The sequence below is a fragment of the Laccaria bicolor genome, genomic scaffold, assembly GCF_000143565.1.
Source record: "Laccaria bicolor S238N-H82 LACBIscaffold_1 genomic scaffold, whole genome shotgun sequence".
Taxonomy (NCBI): Eukaryota; Fungi; Basidiomycota; class Agaricomycetes; order Agaricales; family Hydnangiaceae; genus Laccaria; species Laccaria bicolor.
In genome coordinates, this window is record NW_001889872.1 from 2,920,880 (window position 1) to 2,937,276 (window position 16,397).

At 47.9% G+C, this 16,397-nt stretch overlaps 5 protein-coding genes across 5 annotated transcripts; 3 read left to right on the forward strand and 2 right to left on the reverse strand.

The window, feature by feature from the left end:
* Nucleotides 1-5,022: 5,022 nt before the first annotated feature.
* LACBIDRAFT_301842 (uncharacterized protein) lies at nt 5,023-5,964 on the forward strand (the record flags this gene model as incomplete). Its single annotated transcript, XM_001873637.1, has 6 exons — nt 5,023-5,043; nt 5,091-5,246; nt 5,297-5,351; nt 5,406-5,537; nt 5,589-5,760; nt 5,817-5,964. 6 exons carry the CDS (start codon nt 5,023-5,025, stop codon nt 5,962-5,964), a joined length of 684 nt encoding a protein of 227 aa, XP_001873672.1.
* An 8-nt stretch (nt 5,965-5,972) lies between these two features.
* Nucleotides 5,973-8,239, forward strand: LACBIDRAFT_301843 (uncharacterized protein; the record flags this gene model as incomplete). Its single annotated transcript, XM_001873638.1, has 8 exons — nt 5,973-6,539; nt 6,595-6,810; nt 6,857-7,035; nt 7,095-7,315; nt 7,377-7,879; nt 7,928-7,953; nt 8,012-8,171; nt 8,225-8,239. The coding sequence occupies 8 exons, from the start codon at nt 5,973-5,975 to the stop codon at nt 8,237-8,239; spliced, it is 1,887 nt and encodes a 628-aa protein (XP_001873673.1).
* Nucleotides 8,240-8,317: 78 nt separating this feature from the next.
* Nucleotides 8,318-10,470, reverse strand: LACBIDRAFT_301844 (uncharacterized protein; the record flags this gene model as incomplete). Its single annotated transcript, XM_001874271.1, has 6 exons — nt 8,318-8,858; nt 8,906-9,249; nt 9,303-10,107; nt 10,156-10,272; nt 10,321-10,387; nt 10,440-10,470. 6 exons carry the CDS (start codon nt 10,468-10,470, stop codon nt 8,318-8,320), a joined length of 1,905 nt encoding a protein of 634 aa, XP_001874306.1.
* A 120-nt stretch (nt 10,471-10,590) lies between these two features.
* On the forward strand, nt 10,591-11,984 carry LACBIDRAFT_227937 (uncharacterized protein; the record flags this gene model as incomplete). The annotated part of the gene is made up of 8 exons (XM_001873639.1): nt 10,591-10,681; nt 10,799-10,866; nt 10,919-11,066; nt 11,106-11,205; nt 11,251-11,401; nt 11,454-11,561; nt 11,610-11,748; nt 11,797-11,984. 8 exons carry the CDS (start codon nt 10,591-10,593, stop codon nt 11,982-11,984), a joined length of 993 nt encoding a protein of 330 aa, XP_001873674.1.
* A 167-nt stretch (nt 11,985-12,151) lies between these two features.
* On the reverse strand, nt 12,152-16,063 carry LACBIDRAFT_242549 (uncharacterized protein; the record flags this gene model as incomplete). Its single annotated transcript, XM_001874272.1, has 5 exons — nt 12,152-14,122; nt 14,684-15,126; nt 15,169-15,190; nt 15,257-15,648; nt 15,697-16,063. Coding segments are annotated over 5 exons (3,195 nt in total), but the record flags the coding sequence as incomplete, so codon positions are not given.
* Between the last annotated feature and the right edge of the window lie 334 nt (nt 16,064-16,397).

The following is a 16,397-nucleotide window of genomic DNA, read 5'->3' on the forward strand; positions in this document are numbered from 1 at the left end:
CCAATCGTTTCGATATTGCTGAACAGTCTTGTAGTAGTTGCTGTTGGCGCGTTTCCGTAGGTGGGACAAAGCGATTGGTTGCACAATCAGTTGGTAGTAGTCTGGGTAATCCTTTTGAAAAAAAAATTAAGTTAGACATTGAGAAAAAATTGATTAGACTAACCCTCTTGTCGGGTAGGTCACGGAAAAGTTCACAGCGTTTCCGACCACTCTCGTCTTCACAAGCCAAGACGGCTCGATAACACTCGGCAAAGGCTTTCTTCATTCTTTCTCGCATAGCTGGGGACACATCGGTCCCATTGTTGATGGGGCCTTTTTTGCGTCGTTTCTTTTAGGATGAGCCATCATTAAGTATGAGCAGTGAAGACCGCTGCAGCAGCGTACCTGATCGTGGTCCTCGTCTTCGTCGTCTGCTATTGAAGGAGTAACCGAGGAGGATTTTGTGCCGCGCTTTCGCTTGGACCCCGCTGGCAGACTTGTCTCGTAATCACCCGACTTGGTTTTCCCTTTTTTATTGTTCTTTCGGCTCCGAATGTCGTCTGAGGCCGGGGTACCACGCGCAGAGATATCCGTAAGTTTATTTGTGCTCCGACGATCCTTCTTGTCCCTCGCACGTTCAGAAAGCTCTTGCAAGTCATCTCCTTCTTCCAAAGCCTGAAAAAAGGGAAAAAGAAAAGAAAAGAGGTGAGTGGTAAAAGCAGGCGCATGGTGATATGAATGCATACAAGTGCCCAGGCGTCATCGCTGAGGCCATCGTTATAACTAACAACGTTCCTTCGCCGTTGTCCTCGGCCCTCCACCAAGTCATCCACTTCCTTGACCTCAAATGGCTCGTCCATTTGGTAACATTCTGGCAACTCTTCCAGCTGCATAAGAGGTTGTGGCGGCTTTCCGCGGTTGCCTGATAGACGCCAAGATTCCTGTGCCTCTCGCTCCCGCTGTATGTCCATTTCCCGAAAAATGACACTTTCCTGGTCGCTCCGAGCAATCAGCTCATTGAGTTCCTCGTCGTTCATGTCCCCCGCTTCTTCGTTCTCTTCTTCCTGATCAGCCTCTAAAATGGATCGCTACAATGACAACGGATAAGCAATGTGGGCCGAACATTATTAAAGTCATACCAGGAATTCCTCTTGTTCTTCTTGCGTTGATTTGTTGTCGAAGCGACCAGCTTGAATGACTTTGTCGTCAATGTCAAGTTTGAAGCGAGCCCGTTGATACATGGCCTCTTCAACGCTCTTTTCCGTAATGAATCGAAGGATGAGCACCGCCTTCGTTTGACCGATACGATGGGCACGATCTTGTGCTTGCAAGTCAGCGTGAGGATTCCAATCGCTGTCAAATCTAAACAAAATGTGAATCTCAGCAAGGGAAACTGATCAACATCTACTTACATGATGACTGTGTCGGCTGTTTGCAGATTCAAACCTAAACCACCGGCCCTCGTAGAGAGAATAAAGACTTTGTATTCAGAATCTTTGGCGTTGAATAGTTGAACGAAAGAGGCGCGGTCCTCTGTCTTTGTTCCACCATCTAAGCGTAGATGTTTCCAGCCCATCATCTTCATAAAATCTTCCATGATATCCATAACCTTTGTCATTTGGAAGAAGATGAGAACCTGAAAATAGGATTAAATGGGTTCCGCAGATAAATGTTTTTTGCTACATACCCTGTGCCCAGTAGCGAAGAACTTTGGCAGGATACGATTCAGCAACTCCAACTTCCCAGATGTTCGAACGATCTTCTCGTCAATGTAGCCACCCGGACTGATCTTATCTTCCACGCTTTCAAACAGAAACGGATGTTGACAAATTTTGCGAAGCTGCATCAGCTCATTGCTCAAACCTTTGACACTGCCTGATTTCCTGGAAAAAGTATGAATGAGCCTTCCCATATATGACAGATGACTGTGGCAAGAATAACAACCCTTTGTTGTCTTTTCCATCCGCGATCATCTTATGCTTCTTCATCTGTTTATAGAGCTGGCTCTGCAGAGCGCTCATCCTAACCTTGATCACTTTCTCGACTTTATCTGGCAACTCGCTCTCTACGTCCTTCTTGAGTCTCCTTAGCAAAAAGGGTCGGAGCACCTTATGCAAACGTCGAATAATCAGCAGCGCCTCTTCTTCGTTCAACTCAATCTTATCTCCTGTGCCAGAATTGGCAAACGGAGTGTTGAACCATTCGTCAAAAGATTTGACAGAGTTGAAGATCTTTGGAAGGACAAAGTTGAGGAGAGACCACAGCTCAGGAAGGTTGTTTTGCAAGGGGGTACCAGTGAGAATGAGTCGATAGCGAGAGTGGTAGTATGTTGTCAGGGTCTGCGTTAGCTTGCTCTGCGTGTTCTTCATGCGGTGGCCCTCATCTAGAGAATCATTTATTTGAGCCCAAATGAGAAGCTGAGACTTGTGTATTTACCAATAATCATGTGGACCCACTTGAGTTTGCTCAAAACGGGACGGTCCTTGATGATGTATTCATAAGTGGTGAGCAAAACCTGAAATTGGCCCACACGCAGATCCCCCTGTAGAGCACGGCGCTGGCCAGGGTTGCCTTTGTAGGCAACCATTTTGACAGTTGGCGCCCATTTAGCGAACTCTCCCGACCAGTTAGTCATGGTGGAGAGAGGGACGATGACAAGATATGGGCCACGCTGCCTCTTGACCTCAATGAGAAAAGTGATCAAAGATATTGTCTGAATGGTTTTGCCGAGACCCTAATACCAGTCAGTATTATCGTGCCTGGCCCGTGAGCGAAGACCGCTTACCATCTCATCTGCCAATATGCCGTTGAGCCTGTTATTATACAGGCTAACCATCCACTGGAGACCTTTCAATTGGTATTCCTTGAGAGTACCGCCTATGAGCAGGTTTGGCTGTTTGGAGACCTTCTCGGAGATTCTGTGTGCCACTGCGTAGTAATCTACCTTGGTTTTATCTTGCTGGACATCATCAGCGTTGATCTGTGCACCAAATGTTGCCTCAGTGGCTGGGCCCTCCTCTTGCTCAAAGCCCATCTCACTCATTGGGCCGCTCTCGTTCTGCTGGGCAACAACGGCCTGTGCCAAAGAGTCAAGATATGCGTCTGTCTGTCGCAACAGGTGGGTGATGCGCGTGTCCTTGGCAGTATCAATGAGTTTCATGTATGCCTCTTCGTCGTCAGCCTTGAGGGCTTTCAGACGTTCTTTGGCAAGACGCTCAACGCGCTTCTGCTCCTCCTTCTCAGTGTGTGCATGAAAGTTGAGGACAGCACGTCCAAGGCGAACAATTCTCTCTTGAGCACCATGGTTGGCAAGGACCACATCCCTTCCATGCGAACAGATTACCCCAAGCTGCTCGACGTGTTTGTGTTTTGCTCTTCGCTCACGGTCAGCTCTCTGTTTCCGCTCCTGCTGCTCCGTCATGCGAGCGTCGCGAATCGTGGGCTTTCGAGTGCGTCTGAAGTCCAGACGGTTGAGCGGCAGCATGGAGCCATGAGTGAGTCGTTCAGCCACCAATGCACGCATTGCACGTTGTTTGTCAAGGACACGGAGCGACTTCAGCTCAATCAGAGCGCGCAGTTTTCCATGGGCGGTGGGACTAGGATGAATGAGGGAGTTGTATACGTGAGATTGAATAGAGTCGACGGGACGAGATATAGTCCTTTCATTCTCCTTATCTTCTTTAACATTGTCAGCGGATGAAATGTCAATGGTTGGGTCGAAGGACCCCTCGCCCATCGTAGTTGACAGGGCTTCAAGCTCGTTGATACGTTGCTGGATACGAGCTTCGATAAAGCGTTCTCTCTCGTTGACAATTTGATGGGCATCAAGACCGGCTGGCATGATAGTAGGGACGAGAAGGCGTTGTAAACGTGTTGCAAAGACGGTAGGGTCCGTGTCTGAGGTTCGCTTCAGATGAGAAAAAGGATGGCGAAAAGCATTGTAAGGGTATATTCCAGAGTTGACATCGTCCTCCATGAAAGGACCCTTAGGAAGGTCTGCGGGGTCTATAGGTGTTTCTTCATCCTCAGCTTTCATGACATCCTCCACAGACGAGATGGGAAGAGGACTTCCAGGCTCGCCCCCGGAGACTTTAACCGCAGCATCTATTATCCTCGAAGAAAGATCTGCGCCCTGAAGTAGTTTCTCCAGCTCCGGGATGGCGTTATTTGGAACTAGAATGGCTTGCTGGATATTGTCTGGGATGGGGAGGCCACGAGAGATTAACTTAAATGCGTATATCTGAGCTCGTAGGGCGTTGATCTGTCCGGTTGTGAACGAGACGGGAGTTTGAGAGGTTGAAGGGAAAGGACCGCTGGGCACAGGCCCGGATGTGATGGAGGTGTTACTAGTTGTACCATTGGTGAGGGGTTGAGCATGCCCATTCATGATACCCTGCTGTGAAGTCGGATTCTGTGGTTGACCTGCAGAGCGGCCTTGCACTAAGATAATAAGAAAGGAACACATTAAATGTTAAATGGAACTCACTATGACCCATTGTCTGGATATACTTGAGCAGGCCATCAAGCTCATTTGGCGACTTTTGTTCCGCCGGATTCTTGTGTAAAAAGTTTGCTCGCTACCGTTGAAAAAATGAGATAAGCAGGGGTGGTTGTTGACTGAAGACATACAGCGATCACTTGAGTTAAATCTGGCACAGAGCCATTGGATTGTCTTGGCTGCTGGCCGATATTCTGCGACATAGAACTGGCCAGCATGGAAGTCGACATAGAGGGAGGTGGAGAGTGGGGAAGGAGTCGTAAGTGACGGCTACCTCGACGCGTTTATTTGTTAATGACCGCCTTGAGTGCTTTTCCAAGAACCTCGTGATGAATTCGACAACGACAGAGCACGGAGAGCAAGCTGTCACAGTGTCACAATCTGGTCACAAGTGACTCAACGAAACGTAAGCTCCTCCGATCACGTGTCCAATATCGAGTCGCGTTAAGTCAGCACTGCTTTGCACTGGCTACTAGTACATTTTGACTACATTAGCCAGACTCCAAGTCAACTTCCAGTCAACTCCCAGTATTCTCCTTGAGACAATGCCAGCAGAAAGAGCAGGCGTAGGTCTGCGTCATTCTTTTCAGTCTACCACTGACTCTCTCTACAGTACACAGTCACCATGTTTCTCGTCGACACTTCGCCGTCGATGGGAACTTTACGAACTATCGACCTTCCTCCAGGCCCAGACGGCGAGTGTCGAACGGCTAATCTCACCAATCTTGAGTGGGCCTTGCAGTTCATTAAATTGAAAATACAAGAAATGGTTTGCTGAGCCGCTATTCATGGAGCACTCATCCCAACTTGCCTCGCCAGATCTTTAACGGCCGTAAAACGGATCAGTGTGGCGTTATCGTTTTTGGCTCTGAAGGTAAGTTAGACTTTGCACTCTCATCCTTCATCTCGTAAAGCCAGCCCCAACTAGAAACTAATAACATAGTCAACGAGAAGAACGGAGGCTACGAAAACGTCATAGAATACATCCCTATCGGCCAACCGAACGCAGGCACACTCGCCAAGATCGATGCTCTCCAACCTTCCAGCGTTTCTGGAGATCGTAAGATTCTCCAATGCTATACTCTCGAGTATCTGACATCTCCCTTCACAGCAATCGACGCACTCATTGTCGGGATTGAAACACAAGCAAACTACCTGTCTTCTAAAAAAACGTGGACTCGAAAGGTAATCATGGTTACAGATGGAGAAAGTCCGATCGAAGTTGAGGACTGGGAAGCCACAGTTGCAAAGATGGATGGGTTAGACGTTAGCTTGACGATTGTGTTCGTTTCTTATCTATCTCTCCCATATTCTCTTGATTCATCTAGGATGCTTATAGCGGAGTTGATTTTGATGACGAGGAACTTCCTTACACAGAACCTAATAAAACTATCATTAAGGTATGGGCTACGGATACATTTCAACAAACGAGAACCAAAGTTCAATCACTGCATAGCGTGCAAATGAAGAATTTTACAGCACCTTGACATCAACAATGAAATCGGGTGTGCTTGGCTCGTGTGCGTTTGCCCTTCGCGAAACAACCCGCCCAGAGATCAAGCAAACTCGCTCTACTCTAATGGGCACCGTCCTGAGATTGGGGGATGTCGACACTCGCGGTAAAGAGGCCATAGAAATTGTCGTCAAGACTAGCAAATGCACCGCACTGACAAGGCCAAAGAGCTGGAAGAAATTTGGTGTGCGACCCAATAACCCCGATAAAATGAACGTCGATGAGGAAACGGAAGAAAACAATGAGAACAATGTTGTGTATTCTCAGCTTCGCATGAGGACGGAGTATTACGTAGACCCCAACGCAGACAACGAGGAAGACGAAGAAGGTGACGTGAAAATGGAGGAAGAGGACGGTGGGCTTGATGAAGGGGAGAAGGACAATGAGAAGTCAAAGGGAAAGGATCAAAATCTGCAGAGAGTCGATCGAGAGGAACTCGTTAGGGGATTCAAATACGGGACGACCTACGTGCCCTGTCCCGAGGGCCAGTTTCCAAAATTGCCAACTAGGAAAGGAATTGACATTTGCGGTTTTTTTTACACAAAGAACGTCAGTTCTCTTCTTTTCCTCTCTTCATTTATTTGCTTGCCAACCGAGAACGTAGTTCCGACGCGAGTTGTCTATGGGTGAAATCCAATACGTCTGGGCGGACCCCTCTTCTCCTCAACAACAAGTTGCCATTTCGTCCATCGTTCAAGCTATGTACGAGAAAGAAGTCATGGCCATCGCTCGGTGGGTTACGAAGGATGGTATGGATCCCAAAATGGGAGTCCTGTGGCCGACCAGATTTGACAAAGTTGATTGCTTGCTCTGGTCCCATGTATGTTCAAGGTCTAGAGAATGCATCGTGACTCACATTTCTTCAGATGCCATTCGCCGACGATGTCCGAAAATACACATTTGCCTCCCTGGATCAACTAGTGTCAAAAAAAGGAGAAGCGATTAAAGAACACCCATACATACCAACAAAGGCGCAGATCACAGCAATGGATGAGTTTGTGGATGCCATGGACCTCATGGACGCGGGAGAGAAGGACGAAGAGGGGTAAGCGATATTCCCTCTCCGATAATTTTGATTGGAGTTGACTCCGACCAAACCCGTAGAAGCCGACTTCCCTGGTTTGATACGCTCCTCTCGTACAACCCAGCAGTGCATCGCACAAAACAAGCAATTTTTCATAGTGCCGTCGTATCAGACATCGAGACCAACCCCCTCCCTCCTCCACATCCTGATTTGGTCAAGTACTTTGAACCTCCGAAGAGGGTTCTTAAACGGGCACGGGGGCCTCTGGAAGAGTGTAAAAGCGCATTCAAAGTCAAGCAAGGCATGTTATCTTAATATTTCTATTTTCAGAATACGTCTTTATTTAATTTTTGCTACTGCAGTCCCGAAGAAAATTGCAAAAGCCAAGAAAGAGGGACACGTACACGCTCGCGATGAAGATGACATGTTACTTCTTGATCGAAAGCAACCCGCCCTGGATCGAACCTCCTCACAATCCAGGATCACTGTGACAATGGCATCATCCTCCCGAACTCCTGTCGCTGCAAATGATAGTGACACGGAAGATGACGACGATGCGGAATTTCTCCTTGACAAGAAAAATACTTCTGCACCTGCCCCTCTAAATAAGCGGGTAACACCGTTACCCACACCTGCACGCTCTGTCTCCCCGCAAGTTGACCTTGGCAGAGAGCCAGGAAGGATCATTGGTGCAACCTACCCTCTCAAAGACTTTGAAAAAAATGTGTCGCAAGGAGATCTTATAAGTAAAGCCGTTAATGATCTTGGCGCAGTTATTACCGAGATCGTCATGCGCCCGTTCGCATCCAGGAGGACTACTGAATTACTGGATTGCATGCAAGCAATGAGAAAAACGTCACTCGAAGTGAGTTTTATTGACTAGGACCCTTTCGTTGCTCATGCATTCATTCAGGAGGATGAAATTGATGCTTGGAACGCGTAGGAATTTCATTCATGCGAGTGGTAAAATAGAAACCGAACATTGTTACCCCTGCAGCTTCCTTACAAGTCTGAAGAAAAAGTGTCTCTCCCGTCCTGGAAACGAAGCATTTTGGTTAGGAGTGAAAAAATCTGGAAGAGGGCTTGGCTTGATCAGCACCAAGGAGGCTCGACAGCAGGGCGGAATCTCTTCGATATCAGAGGGGCAAGCCGAAGAGGTACGGCAGGTACTTCAGATTTCTCGTTTTCACAGCTCACCATTATCTATCAGTTCTTCGCCATCTAATTCCCCATGCCTTGGAATGTAATTGTATTTTTTTTGAGTTCACTGTAGGACAGTCTCTGTCTTGTATATACCAGCCGTTCATGAACTACGTCCCCACCAACCTCCCAACAACCCAGAAAGACCGCCGCGAGCAGGTGCCTCTGGCTCGGGGGTGGAAGCCCTGACATCCTCTACTTTTGCCTTGCTAACCTGCTTCTTCTCGGGGACAACCTCATGCTTGATCACTGATGGCTGAACCGTCACAGGACCTAGGACTGGCGATGGTTGTTTACCAGCACGTTCGAGCAGGTGGTCCATATCCAGTTTAACATAGTTCAAAGCTATGTTGAAAAATAGTGGTTTCTTGTATTGTTGAGGATCGGCATTGACAGCCCCGCCATTGTAGGCAAACCAATCTCGCTTATATTGCAAACCGTCGGCGACAAGAGTGGCTTCAAGTGCATCTATATCGGCGTCACGAAGTGGGAAAAACTGTGGGTTCGCCACATTCAATGAATCGTTGTCAGACAGTGACAGAGTCGACCTCGTTTCGCGAACGTGGATGTTCGCATGTTGGAGGAGGACAAGAGCCTCTGCATACCGCTTAAGTGGCGTATAACACCGAGCTAGGAAAAGACATCTAGGTAGATCAGGAACACTATTTTTAGAACTTGAATCTAAACAAACCTTCGCGCCTTGGTTACTGACAAGCGTGCGTCAATTGCAGAAGCCAAGTCAGGGCTATCGTCGACTACAGTCAGTGTTCTCATTTGGCCAAGACTTTGTAGAACGGTGTCCAAAAGTTTTACCACCGCAGGAAAGAGTCGGTTGTCGACTGGTTCTGTTTTCGAGCCGGCAGAACCGGAGATGGCGCTACTGCTCCCTTTTCCAGACTGGGAAGCCAACAGGGCGGAGATGAGTAGAAGATCGCGCTGAGTACGACGCATTAGGAGTTGGTAAAGGATATATGCGTGGACAAAATGAATGTCACGGCCACTACTTGATGAGGGACCCTGGCTTGCACTATCAAGCTAGAAAGCGGGCATGAGAAAACAAAAACAAAAACAAAGTCAAAAAATCGCACCTGATGCGACTCTGAAAGTTTTCTTGCCAGTTCCTCGGCATCACTCAGCGCCAGAAGGATCGTGTCATAAGCAGCAACCCCTTTTTTGGACTTGACGGGTTGCTTACTAGGACCTGTGGACGTACTGCCTTGCTCTCGGCCATCAAGCCTTGCCTCGGCCTCCTGCACCTTTAGAAGGACATCCACCAACTCTGGATTCCGCACTGGCACCAATTCGTTCTCCCAAGTCAACTGTTTGAGTTTCTTTCTGATCTCGCTTTGCGTTGCTGCTTGGCCTTCTGAGTGCAGATTTGCAATAAGAGTGACACAGTTCTCCACGATGTTGTTCCTATACTTTGGGGCCAAATCCGCTACAATGCCGTCCACGTCGTACGCCTTGGCGCGACCAAGCTCATGCGCACAGTATCGAATCTCTGGCCCAATCTCGTCTGAAAACAAAATCGATAAAGCTTGATCACGACTTGTGACTGCCGTTGCTGCTAGCTCGTCCAGGAGGTTTCTTGCGACACTAAGCTGAGCAAGAGCGTCTTCAAAGTCATCGCGGTAGCGAAGGAAACGTCCATTCAATATCACAGTGTAGGCGATCACTTGAACGAGATTAGCCGCAGACATGCGTGAAGTGGCGTGGAGAGATTGGCAAAGGGAGAGCAACTGGTTTGACCAACTAACAGAGCGGCGGAATCTTCCAGTAGCACTGTGTCGCAGACTGCTGGCCCTTGCCTCATTAGCAGGCATTAGTGAATGGGCGATTAGTTCCTGCGAGTACGCCCATGCTCTCTCGGCTTCAAATAAGAGCAAATGGAGGCTAGTCCTTGTAAGCGTAGTTGCGCGTTATAAGAAAAACCAGCCTCACTGTCCCTCTTTGACAATGTCCAGATTAAGGGGTGGTAGCTTCTTGAAATCCCTCCCTTTTCCGTGCGTGGCCTTGAGAGACGACCTTAGACGATGAGTGCGATTGGCGCAATGTTTACTTGGGCAGAGTTAGTGAATTTTCGGTTCAGGACTTTGTAATCCATACCGATATCGTGCCAAGTCATTGTACCGCAATCCATAGGCATTTCGCTGCTCATTGGCGACTTGTAGGGCTTGTAGGGTGCATGAGTCGTAATCCTTCGCGGAAATTGGGGAGGAGCATACCGTTGAAGGACAGAATTGTGTTATCTGACATTGAGTATTCGTTTGCTGCCAGGAAGTGAAATCGTGGTATTTGATCACACGCGTTTATTTAATTTACTACGTCCTTCGTTCGTTCATATTCTAACGAGCATATCCGTTTTCTCTGGCCGGAATGTCGACAGATCTCTTACCTCCAACCCTCCAGAATATATTGGATCAAACTTCACTGAAATGGATTTTTTGCGGTAAAGAATCAACTCTTCGTGCTCCCTTTGTGTCACTTAAAATTATCACAAACTGCTTTCTAGGTGGCAAAGGTGGTGTCGGTGAGTCCACTGCGTGATTGAATCGAGACCGTGCTCGAGACGCCCCTTGGGCAGGCAAAACCACGACCTCATGTTCTTTGGCCATCCAGCTCGCCAAATGCCGTAAATCGGTGCTACTCATTGTGCGTGGTTTTCCCGTTTTCAAGATTTCAGCAGCTGGAACATATTCTCCAGTCTACCGACCCAGCGCACAATTTGTCGGACGCATTTGGGCAGAAGTTTTCTAAGGACGCGACGAAGGTTAATGGCTTCGATAACCTATTTGCGATGGAGATCGACCCGACGAGCGCAATTCAAGAGATGGTTGAACAATGTATGTTGGGTTCTTCCTCGAACATGTAGTTCTAACTTTCGATAACAGCCGACTCAAACGGTATGATGGGATCTATGATGCAGGACCTTGCCTTTGCTATACCAGGTGTAGATGAAGCTATGAGCTTTGCGGAAATTATGAAGCATGTGTGTTCGCCTCTACTCCACAATTCCCGTTAACCCGTACATTTTAGACATGTAAAATCCATGGAATACTCCGTGATCGTGTTTGACACTGCGCCCACGGGACATACCCTTCGCTTTTTGTCTTTCCCCACAGTATTGGAAAAGGCTCTTGGAAAATTAAGCTCCCTTGGATCGCGGTTCGGGCCGATGATAAGTCAGGTACAGTGTTACTGTACATACTTACCGCGTTCTCATCGTGACTTGATCTTAGATGTCGAGTATGATGGGAGGTGAAGCCGGTTCCCAGGAGGATATGTTCGCGAAACTTGAGTCCATGCGCGGGGTCATCACTGAAGTCAATACCCAGTTTAAAGATCCTGTACGTTTTTTGATCTCCATCGGTCAACTTGGTTAACTTTCGTTTCAGGAAAAGACGACTTTCGTCTGCGTCTGCATTTCAGAGTTCTTGTCGCTCTACGAAACCGAGCGACTGGTTCAAGAATTGACCGCTTATGAGATCGACACACACAATATCGTCGTCAACCAGCTTCTCTTCCCAAAGAAATGTATGTTGTCCAAACAATACTTTTTGATCGCAATTAATATCTTTTTAGCGTCCAATTGCGAACATTGTAGTGTTCGCCAGAAGATGCAGCAGAAATATCTTGCGGAAGCTCACGAACTTTATGATGAATTTTTCCACATCATTCAACTCCCACTTCTCACAGAAGAAGTTAGAGGCCCAGAGAAGCTCAATGAGTTTAGTAAGATGCTTGTTGAACCTTACGTTACACCTGAGTGAAAACCATATTTCTGTGGTGTCTCCAAATAAATGCGTGCTCGGGGAGGAAAGGTGTTTTAAATTCCGGCTATTCCAATTATGAAGGTAGGCTATGAGCTATAATATGCGCAATTTATAAAATACAAAATAAGTTAGAAACCACCCAACCGAAACAGCATTAATCAGAGTCACGGCCTCAGAATGCGCTCTACGGTTTCTGACCAGTCGAATCCTTCTCCACTACCGATGGGGGACTTCTTCCTTCTATGAGAGGAAGGACTCCTCATACCGCCAACAAAAGGTCGTCCATAAACCTGTTGTGCCAGTCCCTTCACCTCACCAAAATCGGTCGTGGCCTGTGCACTTAAGAAGGCTGCGCTCGCGGACCTGTGCTTGAGACAATCAGGCTCGGCGTAGCTCTCGAGAGTCCCTTGGAATGGCCCCTCCTCATTCGCAGCCATAGCGCGACCGTCCTTCCACAGCGAGCCGCCATTTGTCTTCGCGAGAACACCGAAAATATCGAGGCTTTCTCCAGGGGGTATAGGAATAGGTTGAGAGGGGGTGACACAGGGCATATCAACCTCCTTGCGTAGGACTTTGTCAATGTCCACAGCTGAGAAGAAAGCAACACCTTGCGGGAGATCATCCATGCCAAGTTTATAAGCGAACAAACTGCGTGTCCATAAGTTAGCGATTTGTAGAGCTAAGGCAGTGCGATATTTGTCTTCCTCAGCCACCAGATAGCGCAGTTCATCATGGACCGAGATGAGATATCTCGCGTTGATGTTGTATTTGGAGATAAGGTGATCCATAGAGACGATGAGAAGATGAAGGTAATCCACACCGGATGACTGCACTACCCAATTAACACGAGAAGGCATATAATCTGAACCAAATTCAGCCGGAAGATATTCCTTGGAGAGAGCATAAGTTACACCACAGCCAAGAGCAGGAGTTTGAGGTTTATCAGACAGTGCAATTTCCTCCAACTTGTTGAAGAGGTAACTTTCCGTTCCACCAAACCAGAACTTCCTCTCGAAAATATCAGTTCGATGGGTATTCTTGCCTTTAGTCGACGCATATAAATTTTCAGCCAGCTTCTGGGCTATTTCCGGTAACATGCTTGCATTTGATTGCAGCAGGAGAAGGATGGCATGCCGCATACCAGCACCGTAAATCCGCGAATAATTGAAAACCTTTGCCTGGTCACGAGATATTCCCAAAATGCTTGCCGTTTTTGAATGCAGATCGGTCCCTGCCGCCTTCGTACCCTCAAGCGTCATCCAGCCAATGGCGGTAGCACCATGCAACCCAAACTGCGCATCACCCATGCAGCTAGATATCCACAATTCTTCACTGTCAACATCAGCTCCGACGATGGCATATCCTTCAGGGGCGCGAACCATTGCTTTGAGTTCAGAACCAACCCGATTCTTTTTGGCATTACTTGCCGTTAGCCATGTTTTCTCGATCGCCCGACGCGTGACAGTCCCCATCGTAATGACTTGCGGGAGAATTATCCCCCACTTTTTCCCATTGTCCTCGTCAGAGGAGAATTTCGGGAGGCCAAGTTTGTTCTTTGCATCCTGCCAAACAACCATCTGATTCAGTATCCGATCTCGAGCACTGATCCAGTAGCTGCAGAGTGCATTCATGTCCAGTGCCTCCTTGGCTTCGTCCCCCGGACTTTTCATGGTGCCGTCTTGCGCAAACTTGATGAAAGATTTCCCTAACGGGCTTCCTACATTTGCCTTCTCGCCATCTTTATGGGGTAGCTTGTAGAAGACAAAGCCGCCGCTCAGTGTGGCTTCTGCGAGTTTATCATCAGTAGGGTCATAAAAGCTTAGTGGTGATAAGCGTGTCTTAAAGCTGGCGTTTGAAGGGACACGAAATGTCCAACCGTGTTCGCGAGAGTGGAAAAGTGGCCAACCAAACCATGAGAGGCGTAGAAGAATGGGAGCGATACGGTTCCGAACAGTGATCTCGAGCGTGCCTGAAGGCATGGCTTTCTTGGGTTTAGTAGCATCCCAGTACCACTTGGGCCAAAGTACAGGTGGTGGCTTCGAAGCCTTCATTTTTGCTTTCTTCACTCTAGCTCTTGCATTATCCGGTGTCCAGTCTAATTGACACAACCAAGGATCTTTTTCAACGCTCTCCGCCTGCGTCTCAGATGCGATTGATTCTGCCAAAGAGAGAATTTGGCTCCGAGCATCTTCTGTGAATTCGCCACTAGATAGTGATGTTGCTAGTTGAACATCTCTGGACGACATTCTACCGCTCCTTAGATACGCCAAAGCGTGTCTGGGTCCGAGAATTTTTGTAGTTCGTTGCTCTCGCGAGCTGGGCAATCGAGAAACGTTCCCATTATCCATGTAGTGCCAACGTTCTTCAGAATTGTATTGCAAGGGGTTGCCGTCGAACGAAAGCTGCAGAAGAAGGGGTATCACTTGGTCGATCGATTTTGCTGAGAAGGGATCTTGAGATAGTTTTGTGTACCATGCGGGGAGCGAGGTTTCCTGAGGTGTTGGCATGGATTGCAGGGGATGGGGATCCACCTCGGAAATTGTGGTCTCGAGAGAGTCCGTATCCACCTTTGACAACATTTAGCTAATGAAGAGGGAGAGAGCAAATGATAAGCTATGACACACCTCTGAGGAGATACCGATTCCTCTTGATTTTCCAGCAACCTTCGGAGTCCAATCTAATTGACTCAACCAAACATCGTCCTTCCACTCCTCTTTCTTTCCATCCATCAGCAGGCGAGCATCCTCAGCGAGCTTCTTCAGCTTGTTCTGGACACCCTCTTCCAAGTCTCGGTAAACCTTCTCGGCCCTTGCTAAGTATGCATCCCATTCTTCGTTGACTGTTAAAAAACTTGAACCCATGGTCAAAATCCCTCCAAACGAGACGGGGTGCGGGCATGCAGTGAGGAAGTCGGGCAAAGCAGTCGCATAAACTTGGTGTGTGACAGAAACATCGGTGGAGCAATAGTCAAGGTAGTCTGCAATGTTATTCAGAATCTCTTTGGGAGTCGAGGTCATGAAATCGCTCCGAGTCTGCTTATCCATATCAATCCCGCAATGAAGCTTTGCAACATCTGCTAAAGAATTTGCCGACGTAAGATCCTCCCATCTTTTCAAGGATAAGTCAACTTCTGGGGTATCTATATCCGGGTCAATGTCCGGCTGAGTTGAAATTTGTAGACGAGAAAGACTCTCAGCCATAACCTCCCGAAGTTGACGCAGTTCCTCTTTTTTTGCAAGATCGGCCTCCGCCTTTAGTCGCTGATCAACAGTAGCCAATAATTCAACGACAGCCTCTATTGCTTCCTGTTGTTGCTCCAGCTCCGTTTGCTTGGACTTCCGATACTTCATCCAGGCTGGCCGCTGGTGCGAAGATATGCCCTTGACCGCAACGTGAAGAGCCATAGTGTCGATGAACCGATTCTTTGTGGAAACAACGTTATATTCCTCGAGAATCCTCCCACGATCGTAGGAGACGTTGTGACCAACAATAACGCGGGGTATGGTAGGATCACCAAAAGGAATGAGATATTGAGGAGAGTCCGAATGTCCCAGTAGCCAGGGGGAAATCCAAACATACCAGCTATTCAGCGACGCTGCACATGCGAGGACAGGGTAAGGATGATAATTAGGCATCGTTTCCACGTCGAACGTGAGCATGTCTTCTGGTTTTCCCTTGTGTGTAGGATAATCCACATGTTCGCTGTAACTCGACCCATCAGGCAGAAATTGATATTTGGTCCACCCACTCTGAATTTCCCAGTTATCTGGTTTGGGTGGGATCTCGCCAGACGCAAAAGACTTGCCGAGGTTTAGCCACGGTTGCGCTGCATGTGAACCGATGCGATGAAAATGTTCGAGAAGATTGGATCCCTGCAATGGCGGCAATTGAAACCCAGTGTCAGGAAGGACTGATCCCTGCGCGGGGTCGAGGCCGTGCATCGCAAGGTGATCTCGCGATATTTGCACATATGAGGAGGGAGGAGAGGGAAATGAGACATTGCGGAAAACTTGTGAATGAAGGGTCCGCGAAAGCAGTTGGACCCCAAGTGCATTTCGTTTAGCTGACGTAGAAACGTTTTAACCATGTCTCACGTTTCAAGTCGAAATTGCGCACCTTGCGTTGATTTCGGTTGATCCTCTCCTCTTTTCCGTAAATCTTGTACTCCCTCTTTCGGTTTCGGCACGCTCTGGACAACAGCTGACGCTGATTTCAGTTTCAAGGCAGAGGAGATGAGCCTACGTTGCCGTGTTAGACCATTATGAGATGACGAAATTTTGTTTGGACTGAGTCTAATCATGTCATTATTTAGCGATCGTGAAAATGGTTTTATGCGCGGGTCGTAGACATGAAGATGCTTTGCTGGAACTTGGTTGCTCGCATAACGACTTACCTATCGGAGTTTCAATA